Source organism: Heptranchias perlo, chromosome 22 (genome assembly GCF_035084215.1).
Source record: "Heptranchias perlo isolate sHepPer1 chromosome 22, sHepPer1.hap1, whole genome shotgun sequence".
NCBI lineage: Eukaryota > Metazoa > Chordata > Chondrichthyes > Hexanchiformes > Hexanchidae > Heptranchias > Heptranchias perlo.
The window spans coordinates 48256059-48280486 of NC_090346.1; the positions used below are offsets into that span (position 1 = coordinate 48256059).

General features: G+C 48.8%; 1 protein-coding gene across 3 annotated transcripts in view; it reads right to left on the bottom strand.

The window, feature by feature from the left end:
* polr3e (polymerase (RNA) III (DNA directed) polypeptide E) overlaps window positions 1-24428 on the bottom strand; it is a 44045-nt gene that overhangs the window by 17183 nt on the left and 2434 nt on the right. For all 3 annotated transcript variants that reach the window (XM_068003531.1, XM_068003530.1, XM_068003532.1), the window contains 17 exons: window positions 23571-23660; window positions 21876-21926; window positions 21681-21758; window positions 19849-19967; window positions 19549-19631; window positions 18643-18750; window positions 17809-17858; window positions 15619-15738; window positions 13872-13957; window positions 11351-11395; window positions 11073-11164; window positions 9175-9295; window positions 8225-8306; window positions 5408-5467; window positions 4576-4733; window positions 2690-2754; window positions 169-671 (listed from right to left, as the gene is read on the bottom strand). In XM_068003531.1, coding sequence (XP_067859632.1) covers window positions 169-671; window positions 2690-2754; window positions 4576-4733; window positions 5408-5467; window positions 8225-8306; window positions 9175-9295; window positions 11073-11164; window positions 11351-11395; window positions 13872-13957; window positions 15619-15738; window positions 17809-17858; window positions 18643-18750; window positions 19549-19631; window positions 19849-19967; window positions 21681-21758; window positions 21876-21926; window positions 23571-23606 — 1857 coding nt within the window. In that variant the 5' untranslated portion in view covers window positions 23607-23660. The remainder of the gene's footprint in view (window positions 1-168; window positions 672-2689; window positions 2755-4575; window positions 4734-5407; window positions 5468-8224; window positions 8307-9174; window positions 9296-11072; window positions 11165-11350; window positions 11396-13871; window positions 13958-15618; window positions 15739-17808; window positions 17859-18642; window positions 18751-19548; window positions 19632-19848; window positions 19968-21680; window positions 21759-21875; window positions 21927-23570; window positions 23661-24428) is intronic.

A 24428-nucleotide genomic window follows, 5' to 3' on the forward strand; every position in this document is an offset into this window, starting at 1 on the left:
GAAACCCAATAATCTAATTGAATGGCGGAACAGGCTCGAGGGGCTGAATGGCCTACTCCTGTTCCTATGTTCCTAACTTCTGCATAACACAACTCTCCTGTTATCACAAATCCACCCACAGCGTTTGATTATGTCTATAGTACAATACAGAGATATACATATACTTACAGGCACCAAGATCTGTTTGCATCCAGTGCTCAAAACCGTCTCCTGTAACATTCGATCTGGAATGCCGCTGAATAAAATGTGTCCCGGGGGCAGACTGGCCAAATGCAGGTTAAAGAGTCGCTTCAGCTCACTTAAACTGAGCACATAGTGTTTCCTGAGCGTCCCCCGCACAAATTCCTTAAGCTCTGCCGCCACGATCTCGCTGCGCGTCCCCTGGCACCGAGCGAGTGCGCGGCTGTCTGTCGAGTCCAGGGAGCTCTCGTCCGAGTGGACGCCATTGGCCACTTCGCGGCCCACCTGAGACCCCGTGCCCATCGGCTCCTCGTCGCTCACCGGCTCCTCCTTGATTCTGACGGCGAGGGCGCCCTCCCCGGGGGCCCGTGTGCTCCCGCGGTGCGGCGATCTCCGCCGCCGGTAGTCGTTTTCCAGGGCAGCGTGATTATCCTGCGCCTTTTCTTTGGCCGTGGCCACCCTCAGTTCCCCGGACATTACTGCAGGCACAGCTGTTCCAAATGATGCAAAAACAATTAATTCCGCTTGCACAAAAAAAATTACAAACTGCAAAATGCCACCTGTCTTGTTGTTTCCAGAATGTACAGCATGGAAACAGGCCATTCGGCCCAACTGGTCCATGCTGGTGTTTATGCTCCACACGAGCCTCCTCCCACCTTATTTCATCTCACCCTATCAGCATATCCTTCTATTCCTTTCTCCCTCATGTGTTTATCTAGTTTCTCAAATGCATCTATTCTATTTGCCTCAACCACTCCATGTGGGAGCGAGTTCCACATTCTCACCACTCTCTGGGTGAAGAAGTTTCTACTGAATTCCCTATTGGATTTATTAGTGACTATCTTATATTTATGGCCCTTAGCTTTGGTCTCCCCCACAAGTGGAAACATCTTCCTTACGTCTACCCTATCAAACCCTTTCACAATCTTAAAGACCTCTATCAGGTCATCCCTCAGCCTTCTTTTTAAAAAAGAGAAAAGAGCCTCAGCCTGTTCAGTCTTTCCTGATAGGCATAACCTCTCAGTTCTGGTATCATCCTTGTAAATCTTCTTTGTACCTTCCCCAGTGCTTCCATATCCTTTTATGTGATATGGAGACCAGAACTGTGTCCTCCACTCTTGACACTCACGTACTGATTAAAATGGCACAGCTCTCACTTTAACATTACTCGCTGTTTCTTCACTCCTCCTCTGAAGTTGCCAAGTCCTTGTTGGGATACAATCCCACCCAGTGCTGTCCCTTTGACCAATGCCCATTATTCACACTTGGGCCTGAGCCCTGACAGTGAATGTTGATATGCTATTCAACTTTAGGGGGCGTCACATGCAAGTCCAATTTTTCCACACCCACAGTGGGAGTCACCGGAGAGTGATCGGGAGTGGCTGATTTCTCCAACCCCTCCCCCTCCACTCCCAAGCCCAGTGACATGGAGCCAATCGTAGAGTCTGCTACCTCTACTTCGGCTGAGATCGGATAACTCAGCACAGACTGGGGATCAAATTGGGGGCTTTCCTGGACTGTATAGTTCAGATACTCGGTGAAACATCAGGAGAGCCTTTAGTAATTAAAAAGTTGAGCAAAATTTTAATTTTCATATGTTTATCTCTCACTATTAATCGTGTAAATTCAGAAATAGTAAATTGTTCACATAAATACACGATAATTACAAACTGCACATGACTTGGCCTCTTCTTTTTGTGCCCAATACCCACATACCAGTTCTTTAGGACTTCTTTTAAATTAAATTTTCAAAATCAATTGCCCCCCTTCCTGCTGCCACACACTGCCCAAAGGACGGCAAAACCAGTAAGTGCCCCGCTCTCGGGCTTCTGTCACAGCCGTGCTGGAGACGGCACGAGCGGCCATAGACGTCGCCCCTCACCCGCAGTGCCCGACCTTTTGCTTGGGCACCATCCCCATGGCACGGGCGGGTTGAGAACTGGCTGCGCAGAGGATTAACGGACAAGGCATTTTCACAGAGATGTGTTTAAATGATGCTACCTTTATTAAGCTCCCGCAGCATCAGTCTATGTGAGGCGCCTTTGGTTATACAATTGGGCGCTGCTAAGCATGTGACCGCAGCGTGAACCAATCAGCAAACCCTGAGGAGCGGTATATTCGTTCATTCAGAAAAAAAACCTTGTTAAATGACTGGGGTTAAATTGGAGATAAATTGCTTTTTGGGTGGGTGCAATATTTCAAATCACTCTTCACTGTTAAAGGGCCTGAACGAATTTGACTGGTGGAAATTTGATGGAACGTGTAATAATCACGGTCAACGTCATTTATGGTTTTTATGGAAAAATGGTCAGAATTGCAAAATGCAATCCATAAAATGTTAAGTAAAAGTCCCCATAACTCCGTGATAAAAACAGAATTTGATTTTTCGGTCACAGTGGACCAATGCTGATCATAATGATTAAAGTAAGCATATGCTATTCTCAGTTTAAAAAAAGGAAAGCCTAGTCCTTTTTGCATTTGCTTTCAATTAACTACACCCAGTGATTACCTGTTTGAGACTCGGGTTTCTTTGGCATCATGTCTTCCTTGGAGAGATTGTACACTTTCTCCAACCTGCAGACAGAGACAGCCCACATTGTTACAACTGGAAATTCACCTCCCTGTCGTGCATATTTAATTCTACAGCATGTCCCGCTAATGGGGGCTCTCCAGGTAACTCGTCTCAACGTGGCTGGAAAGTGAGCTCCAGGTCAACAGCTCCTGGCCCTGCGATAAGCCGGGAAATGCAGAGCTGGAATCACTGATCAAAAGCTGCTGCTCAGTAAATCTAAAGGTTCCGATGATCTCGGTTAATTAAAAATAATGTCAAAATGAAGCACGTCAAAAATTAGATTTCTGGTAAGATTGAACAGAAAATAAGCCACTGAACTGGCCAACTCGTGCTCTCAGCAACCATGGGGTTCTTTTGATTTCAGTAACTCTCTCGTACCCAACTTGTTCCGACTTCGTAACTAGGAACAGGAGTAGGCCATTCAGCCCCTCGAGCCCGGGGATGCGCGGTCCCTACAGGTAATTCCGGGGGGGGGCGGGTCCCTACAGGTAATTCCGGGGGGGGGGGTGGGGTGGTCCCTACCGGTACCAATAGCTGGGACTGTATTACAAAGCTGCCTTTTCAGCACGATGCATACCTAGAGATACACTTGAGCCCCCTGGAATGTAACAGACATCCATTTAGTGGCAGCAGACAGCACAGTGAATAGAGAAATCATAAACCCAAAGCACTAAGAGCTCTTTAATCTTGATTAAAGCCACAAGGTTTAGTCAATTTTCTCGTGATAAAATATTCATTTGTCGCACCCACTGAAATCAACGAACGAGCTGTGACTCTGAGTTAGCTGTGATACCCGATAGCCTGCTACAATGGCACTCCTGTGGGAAGGAAGGAGCCAGTCAGTGACAATATGGGAAGTCTGCACAGAAAGGCTCTTTGTACGAGCTGCGACCGTATGGTTTAAAAAAAACCTTCCTACTTGTGTTTAAAAAAAATGAATGAAAATGATGGAGATGAGTTTTAATTATAATAATGCAGGGCAATAATTTTAAGCATGCAGAATCATGTTAAAGGATCAGAGAGGGCGGAGTGACGGGCAGTTTGATCATATTAACAGCTTAGGCACGGATTATGTTAAGTTACCATAGCAACAGCATCACCTCAGTACAGTGAAAAACAGCAAAAGAAAGGCAGTGTGTTGGTGAGCAGACGTACTGTGCTGGGCAGGATGCGGCTTCACAGTTGTGTTATTATAGGGAGGAACTGAGCAGAGACAACTTAGGGCACCCAGACAGCGAGGGGAAATAATAAAACTAAAATCAGACAGTGAGTCACTCTGGGCTGCACGCGAGCTCCTCCCAGTAACCAGCTGAAGTAAGTCACTGGCAGCAGTCGCCCGGCCAGCCTGAGCTGGGTACGTGGCCTAGGGTCTGAGAGGGGGAGGCTAAAAATAAAAATAGGAAGATTGTATACTGGCCCTTTAAAGTAATGTTTAACTCAATATTTTGTACCAGTTCCTTTTCCTCCTTCTGTCCCAGATTAAGTACATTGTGCCCTTTCCTTCACTGTATATTTAATTCAATTGTCCTGATAAGCCAGCTGCCCTTTCCTTTGTACATTGTGTTCAAAAACTGGGGACAGACTGACCCACCGCCAACCCACCCAGAATAGCTTTCAGTATTACTGTAAAGGTAAGCAATTGTATGGTTAAAATCACCCGTAAAATCCGTTCTGGACAACCAATACCGTCCCCACACCAGTATAATTACTGCCGACACGTTATTGCTGGTGTGTTTGAGGCTAGTCTGACAGCTGTGCATCTTCCCCCCACCCTTCCCCCAACACAAAAAAAAAACTCCAACACGAATGAGACATTAGATTACTTGGCCTGTATCCCCAGCCAAAGCATGTGCTGCCTCTGGACAACATCTGGATGCTTCTTCATAAACTTGGCATCGTGAGGTAGCAGGAACTCCCAGCCCTTGTTGATACGCGGAACGGCCATTTGCTCCAGGAAATCCTTCACATCTTCAGGGGGGAGCTGATCAATAAAGATGAGCAGATGTGAGGCTGGATTCCCAGGTTTTATTCATTTACATCAAATAACCTGAATACTGCTTTATAAATCCACTGATACACATGTTCGTCACGTGTTCGGAAGTGCATAGGTTCTCAGTAAGGTATGAGCACACCAAACCCAATTTGGAATTCTAAGCAAATTAATTCTATATTTTATATGCAATTAATAGTAAACCCCACCCTCCTACACATCTTTAACTTACTACTTCAAAAAATGGCAAAATGTGCATTTCATTTCAAAGTTATGGTCCCTTTCTGTTAATTGTTGGTACATGGAACAGTTAAAATCCTAAAGGATGAACATTGTAAATATTTGAATATACACTTATCTCCCCCCAAAAATTTCAAAAGTGGTGGACTCATATTATATAGGGATAATAATTGTACTTATAATTCGAACACTTTTCTTAAAGTGTGTGTGTACACACATTATATCTATCTATCTAGATGTGTGTGGGGCCAGGAGTAGTCCAAGATGTTAGTCAGTAACTATAATCTGTATAAAAACTTTTTTTTCTCCCCCCCTCCAATAAAATCGTACTTAAAACATCACTGAAAAGATTCCTGGCTCAACTACGTCTAACGTGCAACAGGGACTCCGTAGGGTACGCGTGAGGCTCCGGTCGCTTTACGCACCTTGACAACAGCAGATATTTCTTTCCTGACCACCCAGAGACCCTGTGTAAACTTCCACATCTATGTCAGGGAAAAAAGAAAAAGCCGGAATAAAATTAAAATTCTAGATTTAATTTTCCAGTTTTGCAGCAGTGCTGGGCTTGGAGGGTTAAATAACAAGGACAGGTTGTGTAAACTTGGCTTGTACTCCCTTGAGTATAGAAGGTTACGGGACGATATGACGGAGGTGTTTGACGTGTTAAAAGGATTTGATAGGGTAGATACAGAGAAACTATTTCCTCTGGTGGGAGAAATCAAGAACAAGCGGACACAATCTTAAAATTAGAGCCAGGCTGTTCAGGATCAAAATCAGTAAGCACTTTTTCATTCAAAGGACATTGAAAATCTGGAACACTCTCCCCCAAAAGGCTGGGGGTCAATTGGAGCTTTCAAGACCAAGACTGATTGATTGATTGATTTTTATTGGGTAAGAGTATCAAGGGATATGGAGCAAAGGCAGGTACGTGGAGTTAAAGTACAGGTCAGCCATGATCTAATTGAATGACGGAGCAGGCTTGAGGGGCTGAATGGCCTCCTCCTGTTCCTAAGAAACACTAAAGCCGCTCTCAAGAAGATGACAACACCCCAGGTGAGCTTTCTTTACTTTAAAAACACTTCAAGCCGTCAAGTTGCGAACATTTCGTAGCAAAGTGAGGTGACACCTCGGTGTCTCTCGAAATGCTTCTCACACCCGAGTGTGCAGCACCTTTGACGGCGCGTCTTCAAGGGAACGCAATAGGACAAACTACAACAAAAGCTGCGTCTACCTTCACTGTCGGTGGTGGCTTTTAATAAAAATCATAAAATGGGTAGCCCAAACTTCTGCAGCTCCCATCCATAGAAGGCACATACTGGGTTTGGCACAGAGCCTAAGCTGTGAACACTGCGATGCAGCCTCAGCTCACTCTGGTGGGCTGCATAACCGGTTATAGCTAATCACCAAATACCGTGCTGAGAAGCTAGGCAAGCAACTACATCCCCAATCCAGGTACTTCCTTCGTCCCGGTGAAGAAGCTTCTCTTCCAGCAGCATAGCTCAGAAAGGGAAGGCAGTTTCCTGCCCGTTTCTGTCTCTCCTGCATGTACCATCTTGCCAGAGTACGACTGCCCTGGGAACATTCCAAGAGCACTCAACAAATGCACTCGAAATTGCTCAGTAACCAACTCAGTACATTTCCATCCCTGCTTTACAAATCAGTGAGATTGTACAGCTCAGCGTGAGATCAATTAGCGATAAAAGCACCCATTGCACGGAAGCTGTTCGTACTTGAAAAACATGCCCCGCATAATTAAAGAGTACGATCATAAATGACAAAATAAAAAGCTGCACATATTTTAAAACTTGTTCACTTTCTGTACAAATATAATAACCACATCTCTGTGTCATTATCTCCAATATCAACAACTTGCATTCGTAGCACCTTTACGAAGTAAAACATCCCAAGGTGCTTCACAAGAGCGTAATCGGACAAAATTTGACACTGAGCCACTTGAGGAGATATTAAGACAGGTCAAAGAGGTAGGTTTTAAGGAGCATCTTAAAAGGGGGAAGAGGTTGAGAGGCTGAGAGGTTTAGGGAGGGAATTCCAGAGCTTAGGGTCCAGGCAGCTGAAGGCACAGCCGCCAATGGTGGGGCGATGGAGATGGAGGATGCACAAAAGGCCAGAATTGGTGAACGCAGAGATCTCGGAGAGTCGGAGGCCGGGGGGAGGTTACAGAGATGGGGGGAGGTTACAGAGATGGGGAGGGGAGAGACAATGGAGGGATTTGAAAACAGGGATGAAAATTTGAGGCGTCGCCAGGCCAAAGGTATGCGATTTGCTTCACACGAGACCAGGAGAGTGCGGCCAGCGTCAGGAAATGTCTATAAATTGATTTGAAGTTTTTTTTGATGTGGAACATCACAAGCCAAGCGTGATTGATGCGAACTCTTTGTAAAAGCACTAATGAAAGCCTGACCTTTTAGACGCACAGCAAGGACGGGAGCAAGCAGAATTCCTGCATTACCTGACACTTCAAAACCAGTTGTCTGAGTAAAAGAAAGGACTTGCATTTATATAGCGCCTTTCACAACCTCAGGACATCCCAAAGTGCTTTTACCCAATGAAGTGCTTTAAAAGTGTAGTCACTGTTGTAATGTAGGAAATGCGACAGCCAATTTGCGCACAGCAAAATCCCACAAACAGCAATATGATAATGACCAGATAATCTGTTTTTTTTATACACTGATGTTGGTTGAGGGATAAACATTGGCCAGGACACTGAGGAGAATTCCCCTGCTGTTTTTCGAAATAGTGGCCGGGGGATATTTTATGTCCGCCTGAGGAGGCAGACGGGGCCTCAGTTTAACATCTCACCTGAAAGGAGGCACCTCCGACAGTGCAACACTTCCTCAGGAAGTCTTTTGGATGAGACATTAAACCCAGGCCCGGTCTGCCCTCTCAGGTGAACATAAAATATCCCACGGTCACTATTTCGAAGAACGGGGGAGTTCTCCCTGGTGTCCTGGCCAATATTTATCCCTCAACCAACATCACTAAAAAACAGATTATCTGGTCATTATCACATTGCTGTTTGTGGGATCTTGCTGTGTGCAAATTGGCTGCCACGTTTCCTACATTGCAACAGTGACTGCACTTTTAAAGTAAGTAATCGGCTGTAAAGCGTTTTGGGACGTCCCGAGGTCATGAAAAGCCCGATATAAATGCAAGTTCTTTCTTTTTTGTTCCATTCAACTTTAAGAAAGAAACAAGTGCTCATATAATGTTTGTGTACTTACAGCGAAGTCCCTGCCTCTGCACAGCACCTCAGCTGTAACTCCACTGTGGGGGCTGCACGTACCTTTTGGATACAACACATCACTGTTCAAATAAAGACAGCCGTAGATTAGTCAATTGTAAAAAAAATATAAATATTCAAAGAGCTAAAAACCAAGCAGTGGATTGGTCAGGAAGTGGTTCTTCACCCTGCATCATCAGCCTGGACAGTCCAGCCAGCTGGGGGAAGCAGATTTCAACCTCCAGCTCCCAGAGATCTTTGGCCCGTGTCGATCACAATATCGCAGGCTCCTTTACGGTTAACGGCACCGTATGTTAAAGACAAGAGGCTGGTTAGCTCTTCTGAAACACCAGGAGCATTTACAGCTGCAATCTCAATGGTGATGATCAGGACTGTGGATGATTAAATTACTTAGAATTTACAGCACTGAAACAGGCCATTCGGCCCATCTGGTCTGTGCTGGTGTTTATGCTCCACGCGAGCCTCCTCCCACCCTACTTCATGTCACCCTATCAGCAAGTCCTTCTATTCCTTTCTCCCTCATGTGATTATCTAGCTTCCCCTTAAATGCATCCATACTATTCACCTCAACTACTCCTTGTGGTAGCGAGTTCCACATTCTCACCACTCTCTGGATAAAAATTGGATTGCTCCTGAATTCCCTATTGGATCTATTACTGACTCTCTTATATTTATAGTCCTTAGTTTTAGTCTCCCCCACAAGTGGAAACATTTTCTCTAGGTCTACCCTATCAAAGCCTTTCATTATCTTAAAGACCTCTGAGGTCACCCCTCACACTCCTCTTTTCTAAAAAAAAGGCCAAAAGACCGAAAAGGTGTTTTGATAGATTTTGGCACAAAGGTGGTCACTTCTGGCCAGCCGTCAACTTGCATCGGACAACGGGAATCTTGTCTTGAATTAAACACCTGGTGAACATCCTCAGTGCGTACCTTTTAACCACCCAGCATCCCTGAACCAACATGGCCACCTGCTGAATACAACGCAGGACAGCAGTGGAATCCACTCCAGATCCCAGAAGACCCATCAGATTTGCAAACTGCACGACTTTCACTGGGGAAAAAAAAAAGCAGAGAAGTCCGTTAGGAACAAACAAGGGATTTATCCGGGAGTGGCAACTTCTGATTAGCAAACTTCATTCGCTGTTAGATGATTATTTTCTCCCCATCTCTCTGGAGGACAGTGGGGTTCTGTTCCACAGTCACTGGTAGCTCTTTGTACCTCACCCAATCCCACAGCCAAGTCCAGCCGGAGTATTTGCGGGCTATCAATATGGGGGGGGGGGGGGGGGAAAGAGAGAGGCATCACAATCAGGTCCAATCCACTTCTCATCTGCCACGTTTTCCAGCAAGGTCACTGGATAGCGATGAGGAGCAGGAACCCTAGCTCATTTTTTAATTCTTGTAACAAAATGAAGTCTTTTAGTGCAATTCTCTAAAGTCATAATTACAAGGAAAAGAAGGTGCTGGAAACAGCAGACGGATGATGAGTGGGCCGAACAGGAGATTTCACATATTAAATGTTACGCATGGTTCCACATCACCAACCCCCTCAATGGGAAATCACCAAGTGGGACAGTGTGGTCCTCCCACCACTCCACAGCACATCGTGTCAGAGCACCAATGCATAGACTCACCTGACTGAATAGTGCATTAAAACTAAGCTAAACCAAGACTGTACATACAATAAGTTAGTCTTTCTGAAATTTCAAAGTGAAACATATTGAATTGCACGAATACTCGTTAGAACTGCAATAAAATTAAAATTCCCAATTCCATTGTTACTGCATCTATATTTTAAAAAACGATGTACGGCAAGCAATATTTGTCCATAAATCTTACAGCATATTGCCACAAATTTTGGTCAACACTGATTACTGTAAACTCCCATGTCAACATTTCCCAATCAATTTTGTTAGGTTAACGGTCACAATGTAGTTGCCAGCTCTGGTCACTAGGCAGCGCTGTGGAGTGAGTTTCTCAAGTCTCTCCCCCAACTCTTGTCATCTCGTACATTATATTCATTGTGGCCAATGATATAGGCAATTTACTAGTGTATTTCTACACTTGGACAAATCCTGAATTGTATGTTACAGGGTGAATTTCACAAAGCATACTCCTGGGAAGTAGGCTCGCCCCTTAGGAGAGCACCTACGATGTCCCAACATGCACTCCCAGCGGGCGAGGCCCCGCGCCAGGAGTACACATTTATAAAAATTGTCCACATCAGCTGAACACTATAACAACTTGCATTCGTATAGCGCCTTTAATGTAGTAAAACATCCCAAGGTGCTTCACAGGAGCGATTATCAAACAAAATTTGACACCGAGCCACATAAGGAGATATTAGGACAGGGGACCAAAAACTTGGTCAAAGAGGTAGGTTTTAAAGGAGCATCTTAAAGGAGGAGAGGTAGAGAGACGGAGAGGTTTAGCGGGGGAATTCCAGAGCTTAGGGCCTAGGCAGCTGAAGATACGGCCGCCAATGGTGGAGCGATGAAATTTAGGGATGGGCAAGAGGCCAGAATTGGAGGAGTGCAGAGATCTCAGAGTTGTAGGGCTGGAGGAGGTTACAGAGATAGGGAGGGCCAGGCCATGGACGGATTTTAACACGAGGATGAGAATTTTAAAATCGAGGCCTTGGTGGACCAGGAGCAAACGTAGGTCAGCGAGCGCAGGGATGATGGGTGAACGGGACTCGGTGCAGCAGAGCTCTGCATGAACTCAAGTTTACAGAAGATGCAAGGTGGGAGGCCGGCCAGGTGTGTACATGAGCATTCAGAGCAATGCAAGAAAGGACACTCATCCCAAGATGGTTGAAAACCACTCACCGTTCTTTATCAGGGTCTTCACTTGATCTGCAAGAGGCAAAGTGCGTAGCTGAGACATGGACAGCACGTTGCTGGGGGCCAGAGGTACCTTCCTGCAACAGAGGTGAGAAAAAACACAATGCAGATGAAACTCTGGACAACACACCTTTACCTACAAAGATCTCTGCAATCATAGACTGATGAAAAAAATAACTAGAGCTCTTGAACAAAGCTTGCATTATATTCCAATATGGGTTTGAGGCAAGGGATGGAGATGTGAGAGAAATTAGTCAACTTACGATTCCTCTTCTTCAACTGGAGGCATTAACATGGACAAATACTCACTGCAAAAAAAAGGAAGCAGTCTATGAATAGAAAGAAAGGCTTGCATTTATACATCACTCGTTCAGCTCCCGCAATACTCGGCCTTGATCGGAGACACTCAACAGGGCTGCGGAAAACAGAAGCCATGTTTGACACACCTGATCCAGATTGTTCAACAACTTACTGGGATGGTGGATCAGGGAGATCCAGTAGATTCATTTACTTGGATTTCCAAAACATTATCACGAGAGGCTGTGCGCTAAAATTGAGCCTCATGGTTTCAAGGGGGATATGGCGAGATGGATCACTAACTGGCTAAAGGACTGTAGGCAAAAGATGGGTCTGATTCCAGGAGTAGAACATGGATAGGTGTAAGTTAACAGGAAGGGAGTGATCACTCCCTAAAGGTCCGAGCTTGGTGCAAGGTGGCAGTGACCATAGCTTATATTGCCTGGACTGGTCAGTATAAAACCAGTGCTATGACGATAGGGTTACATGGGGCTTTGGGGAGACCTCATCCCTTCTGGTCCCACCCACCCCCAATCCCAGGAAGGATATTTTGGCTCTGGCGAAGGTTCAGGGAAGGGCAATACAGATGAACTCTCGCTCAAGGGCACCGAGCTATGGAGATAGACATCCTGCCTTGGGTTTGGATTCACTGCAGGGGTGCAGACTTAGAGTGGACCTGATTCAGGGTATCGATAACAAAGATTATTTGAGGCGATGGGCTCAGGTCCATGTGAACTGAGGAAACAGGTTGGATGTGAGGTAGTTTTATTTTTCCCAGAGGACGATCGACCCGTGGAGCAGCATCCCGGGGGCGGTGGTGGTGAGACCCGGGTCCTTCAACAAGGTGTTAATTCACCTTTCAGGAAAATAAGATCATAACGAAAGGAAGATCTGATGTGCGGGGGGGGGCCATAACTAACGGGCTGGAGCGGCTCCTGGGACTCGCACGATCGCCTCTTGTGGGGGGGGGGGGGGATAGGGGGGATTTTTGACTAAAGGTCCCTGAATAATCAGCCAGGGGTTCAGTTGCTGATTATTATCCAGTGAGTGGACATCGGGTGAGAGGAGGGCGGGGCTGAGCTGTGACGTGGCCCCACAGTCGATGAGATTGCCGACACTAACCACCCGGCCCAAAACACGAGTTAGGGGCGATGCCCCCAAACTGCTCGCGACACCCTCGTGCTGTGAAACTGCTACTGCAGCAAGAATTAGCACCTTCAGAACAGGGGGAATAAAACCCCAAGGATGTTCAATCAATGTCACCTCAACCAGAGACGTGTTACAGGCTTGCTTCACACTGCAGTGTTACTAAACAGGTGCCGAGCAAGCGATTACTTTTATTTTTTTTCTTGGGTTATTTTTGGAGGAAGCTTGGTCAAAGAAGTAGGTTTTAAGGAGCATCTTAAAAGGAGAGAGAGAGGTCGCGAGGCGGAGGGGTTGAGGGAGGGAATTCCGGAGCTTAGGGCCTAGACGGCTGAAGGCACGGCCGCCAATGGTGGGGTGAAGGAAATTGGGATTTGCAAGAGGCCAGAGTTGGAGAAGCAGAAATAGACAGTTTCCTAGAAGTAAAGGGAATTAGGGGTTACGGGGAGCGGGCAGGAAATTGGACATGAATTTAAATTTGAGGTTAGGATCAGATCAGCCATGATCTTATTGAATGGCAGAGCAGGCTCGAGGGGCCGATTGGCCTACTCCTGCTCCTATTTCTTATGTTCTTATCTCGGAGGGTTGTAGGAGGTTACAGAGATAGGGAGGGGCGAGGCCATGGAGGGATTTGAAAACACGGATGAGAATTTTAAAATCAAGGCTCTGACAGTTCAGCACTCCCGCAGTACCGCACGGGGAGTGTCAGCCTGGATTACGTGCTCAAGTCTCTGGGGTGGGACTTGAACCCACAACCCTCTGATTCAGAGGAGAGAGTGCTGCCCACTGAGCCACGGCCGACACCGCGACGACTTGGGCTTTATTGTTGGCTGTGAACATTCACTCCCACGAGAATCAGCATCGAGTCGTGCCTTAAAATATAATGCAGCTTGGAGCCGTTCCATCCCCAGTCTGAGACACATCAGGCTGGACAGACAGTGCAGAAGCTGCAGTGTCCCCCCCGCTTGACGAAGGGGGGCCGGGTGGGGAGAATCCAGCACTTTCGAAGGGGAAAATGGCAAAAGGAACAAAAGTGTTAACAGGTTGTATCAGAAACTCAGTTTGGGTGATTTTATAAACCACCGTCAGTTCACGTGGCCTTAACCCCTCAATTGTGTAATAACTGGCAGCTTAAAAGTACCCGTCACACTAAGGGCAGAATAAAATTTGAATTTTTTTTTAAAAAGCAGTAAATGTTACACACTAATGAAAAATAGGTTCTATTAAATAGGTTCTATTAAAGCGCAGCGTACATTAAATAGAACGTGTTTTGTAGGTATCTGGGTTGAAGTGGTACAATCTGTAACTGCAGTAAAGTGTCCCTCACAGATGCTGAGCTCATACCTTGGCGATTTGGTTAGTTCGGCCGTCTCCAACATGCCGGCCAGCTGACTGAAGAGATACTGACGCTCGTGCTCAGACCGGCTGTCCTGTATACACAATACAACACACCATCAGTACCCCCGTCACGACACGACACACCATCAGTACCCCCGTCACGACACGACACACCATCAGTACCCCCGTCACGACACGACACACCATCAGTACCCCCGTCACGACACGACACACCATCAGTACCCCCGTCACGACACGACACACCATCAGTACCCCCGTCACGACACGACACACCATCAGTACCCCCGTCACGACACGACACACCATCAGTACCCCCGTCACGACACGACACACCATCAGTACCCCCGTCACAACACGACACACCATCAGTACCCCCGTCACGACACGACACACCATCAGTACCCCCGTCACGACACGACACACCATCAGTACCCCCGTCACAACACAACACACCAGAGGACGTCCCAGAGGACGATCGACCCGTGGAGCCATCAGTACCCCCGTCACGACACGACACACCATCAGTACCCCCGTCACGACACGACACACCATTAGTACCCCCGTCACAACACGCCATCAGTACCCCCGTCACGACACGACACACATCAGTACCCCCATCACAAATACAGGGAACACTGTCTCCTTGTGCCCAGTTCTAACTGCACAACAACTGAGAGATGACACAATGCCATGTCAAAAATACTGGGAGGTCGTTACTGAAGTTTATCTACCATATTGAATTGGTTACTTTTAACAATGAAAATATTTGCTACTTTCATAGAAAATACACAGCCCACGATCACGCAGCGCATGCTGGGAACGCAAGTCGATCTGTGACTTTAAATTTAGCATGAAAATGTACAATCAGTGCCCACATGAAATATTTGGTGCATGAAGTGAAACGATTCTAAAGTAACTTTAGGTGTTTAACATTAACAGCACAATTATTAAAGTAGATCGGGACAATCTGATCGCCAATGCAGAAGAAATGAACAAAAGGTGAGGCAGTGCTAGCTGTGCGAGTATACATCTGCCAATCAGCAGTCACACTCTTAACAGGACAGGGTCCGGCCTGTATGGGGCTATTCCAAGGTGGAATAACTCATAATCCCAACTACTGCCAAATGCAGCACCTGTCAAACCCTTACACTCACTGCCGACCTTCTCTGTTTCATTAATCGTCAGAATCTATTAGAAAATTGAGTCAGAATTATACACTTAGTGGGAGCTGAGGTAATAAATCTCCCCCTACTCCATTTCCATCGGGAGAGGGGAGGGCTTAGAGCAACCAACCCTCACACACTGGAAACAGAGGGGTGGGCTGGGCTCGTTTGGCCGCTAAATTTACCCTTGCCCCCGGGGAGGAGCACAGCGGAGGCACCGATCCCACTGAATGCTTCTCCTCACCTCTGCCCCCATCGACCTCCACAGCTCCATCGAGCAGCGATGGCATTTTGACTCGGGAGTTCTGAACGGGCTCCCCCACCACTACGGCCCCCAGTTTTGGACTCTCCCACATTCCAACTCTAAAATTAACATGAAATCACGTTGAGGTGACATCCTAAAGTAAATCCTGCTGAACTAAATCTGGTGGGAGGGTGCGGGCGGTGGCAGAAAGTTGGCTTTTTACAGCGAGGGTTCGATTTGAAAGTCATGGGCGCCCGAGAGGGGACCCTGCCCGAGAGGGGACCCTGCCCGAGAGGCTGCCAATGGACGGGGATCATTACCACACCTTAACGCCACAGTAATGGAGGTGATACCAGGCCTCCTCCGCCTGTTTCTTCTGCAAGAATTCGTAAGACTGGATCCGGCGCTGGCGGGCTTGCTCGGTCTCGGGACGTGAGAAACGAACCTAAGGGTAACGGAATAAAGACAGTTTCAGGTTGTAGGCGTGACTCAGCTGCGAGTTGAACAGATCGGACCATTAACACGCCTCAAATATCGAAAGCTCAACAGCATAAGATTAACGTAGGATGTTACGTATCTGCTGCAACACATAAGATATTTCAGTTTGATATCTTAACGCAATCATTTTATAAAACAGCAGCAAGTTATTCATCACGCACATGAATACAACAACTTGCATTTATATAACATAGTAAAACCTCCCAAGGTGCTTCACAGGAGAGATTATCAAACAAAATTTGACACCGAGCCTCATATGGAGATATTAGGACAGGTCACAGAGGCAGGTTTTAAAGAGGGTCTTAAAGGAGGAGAGGTAGAGAGGTTTAGGGAAGGGCCGCCAATGGTGAAGCGATACCTTAAAGGGGAGCCGAACCCGAGTCCGTCTATGTGGTTATGTTGGTGCTCGAGGATATTCCATTACTTCATTACGCTCAAGCTCAGCGCTCTCTCGTACATCATTACAGCCCCCACCCCCCCCACAGCACTGACACATGCTGGGGTACGTTCCACAGGCACCCTCACCTGGGCGGCCATTTTTTGTGCGTAAACCTAGACAGTGCACGCTGGCAGGCTATTCGACCATAAAAGGCTTCAGTTGAAACCTGTCCCCGCCAGACATGTACAACACATAAGAACATAAGAAATTGGAGCAGGAGTAGGCCAATCGGCCCCTCGAGCCTGCTCCGCCATTCAATAAGATCATGGCTGATCTGATCCCAACCACAAATCTAAAGAACACAAGAAGTCGGAGCAGGACCCGGCCACATAGCCCCTGGGCCCTCTCCGCCACCCACAGGGCATTGACCGATCCGAACTCAGCTTCATGTCCAATTTCCTGCCCGCTCCCCATAACCCCTAATTCCCTTTACTTCTAGGAAACTGTCTATTTCTGTTTTAAATTTATCTAATGATGTAGCTTCCACAGCTTCCTGGGGCAGCAAATTCCACAGACCTACCACTCTCTCAGTGAAAAAGTTTCTCCTCATCTCAGTTTTGAAAGAGCAGCCCCTTATTCTAAGATTATGCCCCCTAGTTCTAGTTTCACCCATCTTTGGGAACATCCTTACTGCATCCACCCGATCAAGACCCTTCACAATCTTATATGTTTCAATAAGATCGCCTCTCATTCTTCTGAACTCCAATGAGTAGAGTCCCAATCTACTCAACCTCTCCTCATATGTCCGCCCCCTCATCCCCGGGATTAACCGAGTGAACCTTCTTTGTACTGCCTCGAGAGCAAGTATGTCTTTTCTTAAGTATGGAGACCAAAACTGTATGCAGTATTCCAGGTGCGGTCTCACCAATACCTTATATAACTGCAGCAATACCTCCCTGTTTTTATATTCTATCCCCCGAGCAATAAAAGCCAACATTCCGTTGGCTTTCTTGATCACCTGCTGCACCTGCATATTTAAAGTGAAGCTTCGAAAGCAGCAATAACCTCCTCGTTGGGGAATTGAACCCCGGTCTCCCGCGTGACAGGCGGGGATACTCACCACTATACTAACGAGGAATTGATGAACATGCACACACTTTTCAGCAGGGGTCGCTGGATAGTCGTCAGGAATGGCAACCCTAAATGATTCCCCCCTCCCCCCAGGACACGGGTAGTTAACAGACTACGGATTAAACATGAAATCTTCCGCTCAAAAAGAGAGGACGAACGTGGATTTATATGGTGCCTTTCACATCCTCAAGACATTCCAAGGCGCTTGACAGCCAATGAATTACTTGTGAGGCGTAGTTACTGTTTACATTGGTGGGGGGGGGGGCTTTCCTCATTTTCTGAAACCCTTAAAATGACACTGGTTTAGAAAGAAATCTGAATAAAGGATAAAAGGCAACGAGAGACAATGCAATGGGGAAAACCATAATCTCGCCTCTTGGCTGCCATCTTGTGGCAAAATTGACGCAAGAGTTCGAAGGAAAAGGCTCAATGAACATTTTATTGTAAAGACTGCCCTTCAGTAAGTCTAGGGTTCCAACGCTGGTAAGAAAAGTGGGGCCCACTTACAGTGATCTGCTTAACGTCATCTTCAGCCTCATCTTGAGAAGAGTCACCAGCTGCAGAATAAGAACAGGGTCACATTTACTCATGGACTTGAGCTCCGCGAGAGGTGGAGATCATCTTCTGGTCACTGCCCTGCCACAGCCCAGCACTCTGCCTTCCCAGCGAGGCCCCCGTTACATAGAACGTACAGCACAGAAACAGGCCATTCGGCCCAACGGGTCCATGCTCCACACGAGCCTCCTCCCTCCCTACTTCATCTCACCCTATCAGCATTTCCTTCTATTCCTTTCTCCCTCATGTGTTTATCCAGCTTCCCCTTAAATGCATCGACGCTATTCACCTCAACTACTCCTTGTGGTAGCAAGCTCCACATTCTCACCACCCTCTGGTTAAAAATTGGATTGATTGGTGACTATTTTATATTTATGGCCTCTAGTTTTGGTCTCTTCCACAAATGGAAACATCTTTTCACCGTCTACCCTTTCGAACCCCTTTGTAATTTTATTAGGTGACCCCTCAGCCTTCTCTTTTCCAGAGAAAAGAGCCCTAGTCTGTTCGATCTTTCCTGTTAATTATAACCTCTCAGTTCTGGTATTATCCCAGTAAATCTTAGCTTAACAATAAACGTTCCCAATTAACATTACTGGGTAGGAAACCAAAGCCTCACTTTCTGACAGCTCAGGAAACCTCTCACTGAATTTTTGCGCTCGACACTCAAACCGGGCGATGCTTGTAACTCTGCATTCTCTAGTATGGTGCTGAACACCTCTTTCAGCACCCCCCCCCCGACAGACTGGCTCAATACAGTGGTCAGTCAAGTCTGATCAAACTCCCTACCTTCATTGGCAGCCTCTCTTTCCCTGTGTTTTGCATCCGCTTTGTCCAGGTAGGAAAAGCTCGGTCTCATCTGCAGTATTCCGTGCAATGGAGTGACGTGTAGTTCACCTGTCACAGAATATTGGGAGAAAAAAGGCGGAGGGAGAGAGGGGGGGTAAGAAAGCTCAGAAACAGGACCCACAAATTGGCTGATTGTCAGGTAAATAAATTCAGGAAAAGAACATCTGGCCAAGCAGCGACTCTCTAACGGCACGATTACATTTCGGTCAAGTGCAGTGGTGGAGAGTTCACAGCCTGTGTGTGTGCAATATGTGCCAAGTCTCCTTTGTACCACTTTTCCTGTTTGAATGACTATTTGCTTTTATTCTTTACTCTCCTGGTATCACCATTTCCCTCTGAACTTCTAACCTTTCTGTGTGCTCACATCATTTCCTGCAGTGTTTAAAGAACGGACGTGCACTTCTACAGCACCTGTCCCGACCCCAGAGTGTCCCAGGGCAACTCACGACCAAAGTAATTTTGAAGTGTAGTCACTGTTGTAATGTAGGAAATGAGGCAACTGATTTGCGCACAGGAAGTCCCACAAACAGCAATGCGGTAATGACCAGATCATCTGTTTTTAGTGATGTTTGTTGAGGGGTAAAAATTGGCCAGGACACTGGGGAGAACGCCCCCTGCTCTTCTTCGAATAGTGTCAAGGGACTCGACGGGGCAGACAGGACCTAGGTTTAACGTTTCATCCGCGAGTGCAGCACTCCCTCAGTACTGAACTGGGAATGTCAGCCTGGATTATGGGCTCAAGTTTCTGGAGTGGGACTTGAGCCCACGATCTTGTTTAAAACCACGATCTTGTTTAAAACCACTTGTGTTCAGAGTCCAAAAGAAGCCGTGCCCAGCTTCCCTCACCTTTCCTGTAGACGGCGGCAGCGTAGCGGGAGGTGTTGCCGGCAGACTGGATGGACGAGAAGATCTGTTTGTCCATGAGTTTCCTGGAGATCAGAACACAACACCGCAAAGCTTAAAAACGCTCACCGGCACCAAGACAAATGAACACGGGCAGCAGTTAGATCGCAAACCTGAAGAGGGAGAGGGGAAGTCCACGTGGGGTTTGGTGCGAGGCGTGACACAAACACCAGGAGCTGCTGTGGTAGAGTTCCCTTCTCCTTTTAAGATACGGTCAGACCACCCTACCTGGATGTTACTTACGTTGCATAAGTACTTCCAGAGTCATCAGTACTGGTGCCGTCGACATTGAGAGCAATCTGTTCACCTTTACTCCGGCAGTAATTGGGACTCACTGTATCGATTGCCATTTCCAGCTCCACCTACAAGGCAAAGCAAGTTAGAATCACAGCTCGGCCAACACTGCAAGAGATGGAGAGGAGTCGCACAGGCCGATTACAGCACAGGCAGTGTGGCTTCTGTTATAGCACAGGGAGCACGCAGATTATATTGATGGGTACGGTGGTGTGGTGGTTATCTCACTGGGCAAGTAATCCAGAGAGCCGGGAATATTAATCCAGAGAACTGGAGTTCAAATCCCATGGTAGCAGTTTGAGAATTAGAATTCAGTTTTAAAAATTTTGGAATAAAAAGCTGTCAACAGTAAGTGACCATGAGCTGTTGGATTGTCGCAGAAACCCAACAGGTTCACTGTACCTCCCCCTCCCCCCAGAGAGTCGATCGCTCGGCCCCCTCCCCCCCCCCACCGAGAGAGTCGATCGCTCGGCCCCCTCCCCCCCCCACCGAGAGAGTCGATCGCTCGGCCCCCTCCCCCCCACCCCGGGAGAGTCGATCGCTCGGCCCCCCTCCCCCCCACCCCGGGAGAGTCGATCGCTCGGCCCCCTCCCCCCCCACCGAGAGAGTCGATCGCTCGGCCCCCTCCCCCCCCCACCGAGAGAGTCGATCGCTCCGCCCCCCCCCCCCCCCGAGAGAGTCGATCGCTCGCCCCCCCCCCCCCCCCCCGAGAGTCGATTGCTCGGCCCCCCCCCCCCCCCCCCCGAGAGTCGATCGCTCGGCCCCCCACCCCCCGAGAGAGTCGATCGCTCGCCCCCCCCCCCAGAGAGAGTCGATCGCTCGGCCCCCTCCCCCCCAGAGAGTCGATCGCTCGGGCCCCCCCCCCCCCCCCGAGAGTGTCGATCGCTCGCCCCCCCCCCGAGAGAGTCGATCGCTCGGGCCCCCCCCCCCCCCGAGAGTCGATCGCTCGGCCCCCCCCCCCCCCCCCCCGAGAGTCGATCGCTCGGCCCCCCCCCAGAGAGTCGATCGCTCGCCCCACCCCCGAGAGAGTCGATCGCTCGCCCCCCCCCCCAGAGAGAGTCGATCGCTCGGCCCCCTCCCCCCCAGAGAGTCGATCGCTCGGCCCCCCTCCCCCCCAGAGAGTCGATCGCTCGGCCCCCTCCCCCCCAGAGAGTCGATCGCTCGGCCCCCTCCCCCCCAGAGAGTCGATCGCTCGGCCCCCTCCCCCCCAGAGAGTCGATCGCTCGGCCCCCTCCCCCCCAGAGAGTCGATCGCTCGGCCCCTCTCCCCCCCAGAGAGTCGATCGCTCGGCCCTATCTCCCCCTCCCCCCAGAGTTGATCGCTCGGCCCTCTCTCCCCCTCCCCCCAGAGAGTCGATCGCTCGGCCCCCTCTCCCCCTCCCCCCAGAGAGTCGATCGCTCGGCCCCCTCTCCCCCTCCCCCCAGAGAGTCGGTCGATTCGCTCGGTCCCCTCCCCCTCACAGTCAATCAGCTCCTGTTCTTCGCCTGACACAGAACAGAAATCCAGCAAAAAGACTGACGGTGGCAGATGCTGGTGATCCAACACACCAGCTCGTCATCTGAACCCCGCCCGCCCACCGCCTCCTCCTCTCAGCCGCCCTCCTACAGCTCTCAGAAAGGAGAGTGAAAATAATCAGACAGGACAGTCACACCTGGGGGGTGCCAGTCAGCTGGCTCTGGGGGGTGGGGGCCAGAGTGGGGCACTGTGCCCAACGTTTGGGGCCCGGGGTTATAATAAATACCAACAGGGGAATCTGCCAAACGACGGGTCAGAGAACGTACCTTCTGCTGCTTTGGCTTTATTCTTGCCGCTAAGTGGGTGACTTCATCGTACTTCATGGAGGCTGGACGGACGGGATACTGGAGACAGGAGAGGGGAAGGAATGATTAACGGCTCGCTTACAGAGGGCGCGTGTGCGTCAAAGATTAAAACTAACAGGAGTAAACTCCACAGTGAAGGGACTCGGTGCCACTCACCTGGAACAGGTACAGTTTCTCGGCGAGACTCTTGGCCAGGTGCACATCGATCTTAGAAAGAGACAGACAAGACTCGTTGTGAGGGAAGGTTGATGGGTTGTTTTGAATATCTCCCACAATCACCTCACCCCTCCTTGCACTTGGCCCACACAAACCCAAAGTGTTCCTTTTTAACTTTAACATTAATTTATTGCACGGCAGCCAATTTGCACACAGCAAGCTCCCACAAACAGCAACCTGATTAAAAAAAAATTATGTGGTCATTAAGTGATGTCAGTTGAAGGATAAATATTGGCCCCAAGACACCAGGGAGAACTCTCCTGCTCCTCTTCCAATTGTGTCATGTGATCTTTTACGTCCATCTGAGCAGGCAGACAGGGGCCTCAGTTTAACATCTCATCCAAAAGAGGACACCTCTGACAGTGCGGCGCTCCCTCAGTACTGACCCTCCGACAGTGCGGCGCTCCCTCAGTACTGACCCTCCGACAGTGCTGCGCTCCCTCAGTACTGACCCTCCGACAGTGCAGCGCTCCCTCAGTACTGACCCTCCGACAGCGCGGCGCTCCCTCAGTACTGACCCTCCGACAGCGCGGCGCTCCCTCAGTACTGACCCTCCGACAGTGCAGCGCTCCCTCAGTACTGCACTGGGAGTGTGTCAGTTTAGATTTTGTGCTCATGTATCTGGAGTGGGGCTCGAACCCACGACCTCCTGACTCAGAGGCGAGAGTGACACCCACTGAGCCATGGCCCACAGGTACAGTTTCTCTGCTAGACTCTTGACCGGCTGCACGTCAATCTTTATTGAGTTTATATTTGGGGGCAATTAGAAACTCTGAAGCTGCAGCCCGAGTGACGGTAGAGAAGTCCCAAAGAGGCAAATTTAGACACACACAGGCTTTTGTTCTGCAGAACTACCCACTTCCCCAATTAATTAAACACTGTGTTTACTCCACACCATCCCCTCCCATTGACTAGGTTCCAAAGCCCTGTGGAGATTTGATCCTTTACTTGGGGCACGGATCGAGCCACCGAACTGCATTTTTATATCGCCGGTTTTCTGTGCGGCTTCTGGCCGAGTCTGTTCACGACTGAGATACAAGAGAGGAAATGGAGAGGGTAATGGGCAAGATGAGGGCGCTGAACTCCAACCACTGACCTCAGGCCTCAGTCTGCGAAGAATAACCAGGAACCTTTTCGAGGAACTGGTGGAGCTACTTGTTCTGGGGTAAAGGACATTGAAATGAGGTGAGATGAAGGGAAATCAACCGGGCAGCTAGAAAGGTACCACAGTATCACATCACACACCCCCCGCCAAGCCCATCGGCAACAACATCTGGATACTAGCGGAATAGAACTCACTAACTGGAACGCAACCAGCCCGGCCCGCGCAACGCAACCGGCCCCGCGCAACGCAACCGGCCCCGCGCAACGCAACCGGCCCCGCGCAACGCAACCGGCCCCGCGCAACGCAACCCAGGAAAAATGTGAACCTACAGAACTGCAACTCAAAACATACAAAAGAGGAAACTGAACGAGCGATTCAACCAATGGATGGAGTGCAGAGAGTGGGTAACTCAAGAGAAATGGGCCAAACAAGAGGCAAATTCAGACCAACTCCGTGACGGAGGACTGAATCTCTGATGTGTAAACGAGAGCTGTTTATAGCCTGTCTCTCCCCTCTGGACGGCCACTCACCTCCTGTATAATTGGGTCATCCTCTTCACTTGCCATGCTGGAACGATGGGGAAAGCTGGGCTGCCCTTGGCACCGCTCAGGCGTCGCGACCTAAAATATTAAAAATCTATTAGTGAATACCACGTCTTCCCCTTCCCCAACACTCAGGCATCCAAAATCACCCAGGTACAAGCAAATACCCACTAAGGACTCATCTAAAGAATTTGCAAAGCTGACCACTATGTGCAGTGTTCAACAAGGGCTCTGGCCAATGGCCCCTTAAGCTAATTTGCAACCTAAAGGCTAAGCCAGGATCTGAATTACTCTTCTAACCTTTGACAGACTGGGTGGATGATTGGAAACACCAGGAACAACATGGAAAGGGCCTTTCAGTCCACGTCTCTCCTCAGTGGGCAGCACTCTCGTCTGAGTCTGAAGGTCGTAGGCTCGAGTTACGTTCCAGGACACGGGCACACATAATCTAGACTGACACCTCAGTGTGGTCCAAATGGAGCGCTGCCTTGCCGATGAGGCATTAAACCGAGGCCCCGCCTGCCTGCTCGGGTGGACGGAGCAGATCCTGTGATACTTCATGAAGAGAACCCAGGGCCCTGGACAAAACTCCTCCGTCAATTGGCCATTCATCTCACTTGCTGTTTGGGGAATCTTCCTGTGCACAAACTTCTCAGCATCATTCAGTGCACCGACTGCAGACCCACAGCGTATGTACAAATGCAGCCTTTCTTTTACCTCGAACCGTAGAAGTTACAACACAGAAACAGGCCATTTTGGCCCAACCAGTCCATGTCGGCATTTACCCTCCACCGGAGCAAATAGTTCGAATCACATCGACCCGCCCTCAACCCCTTCATCCACCTC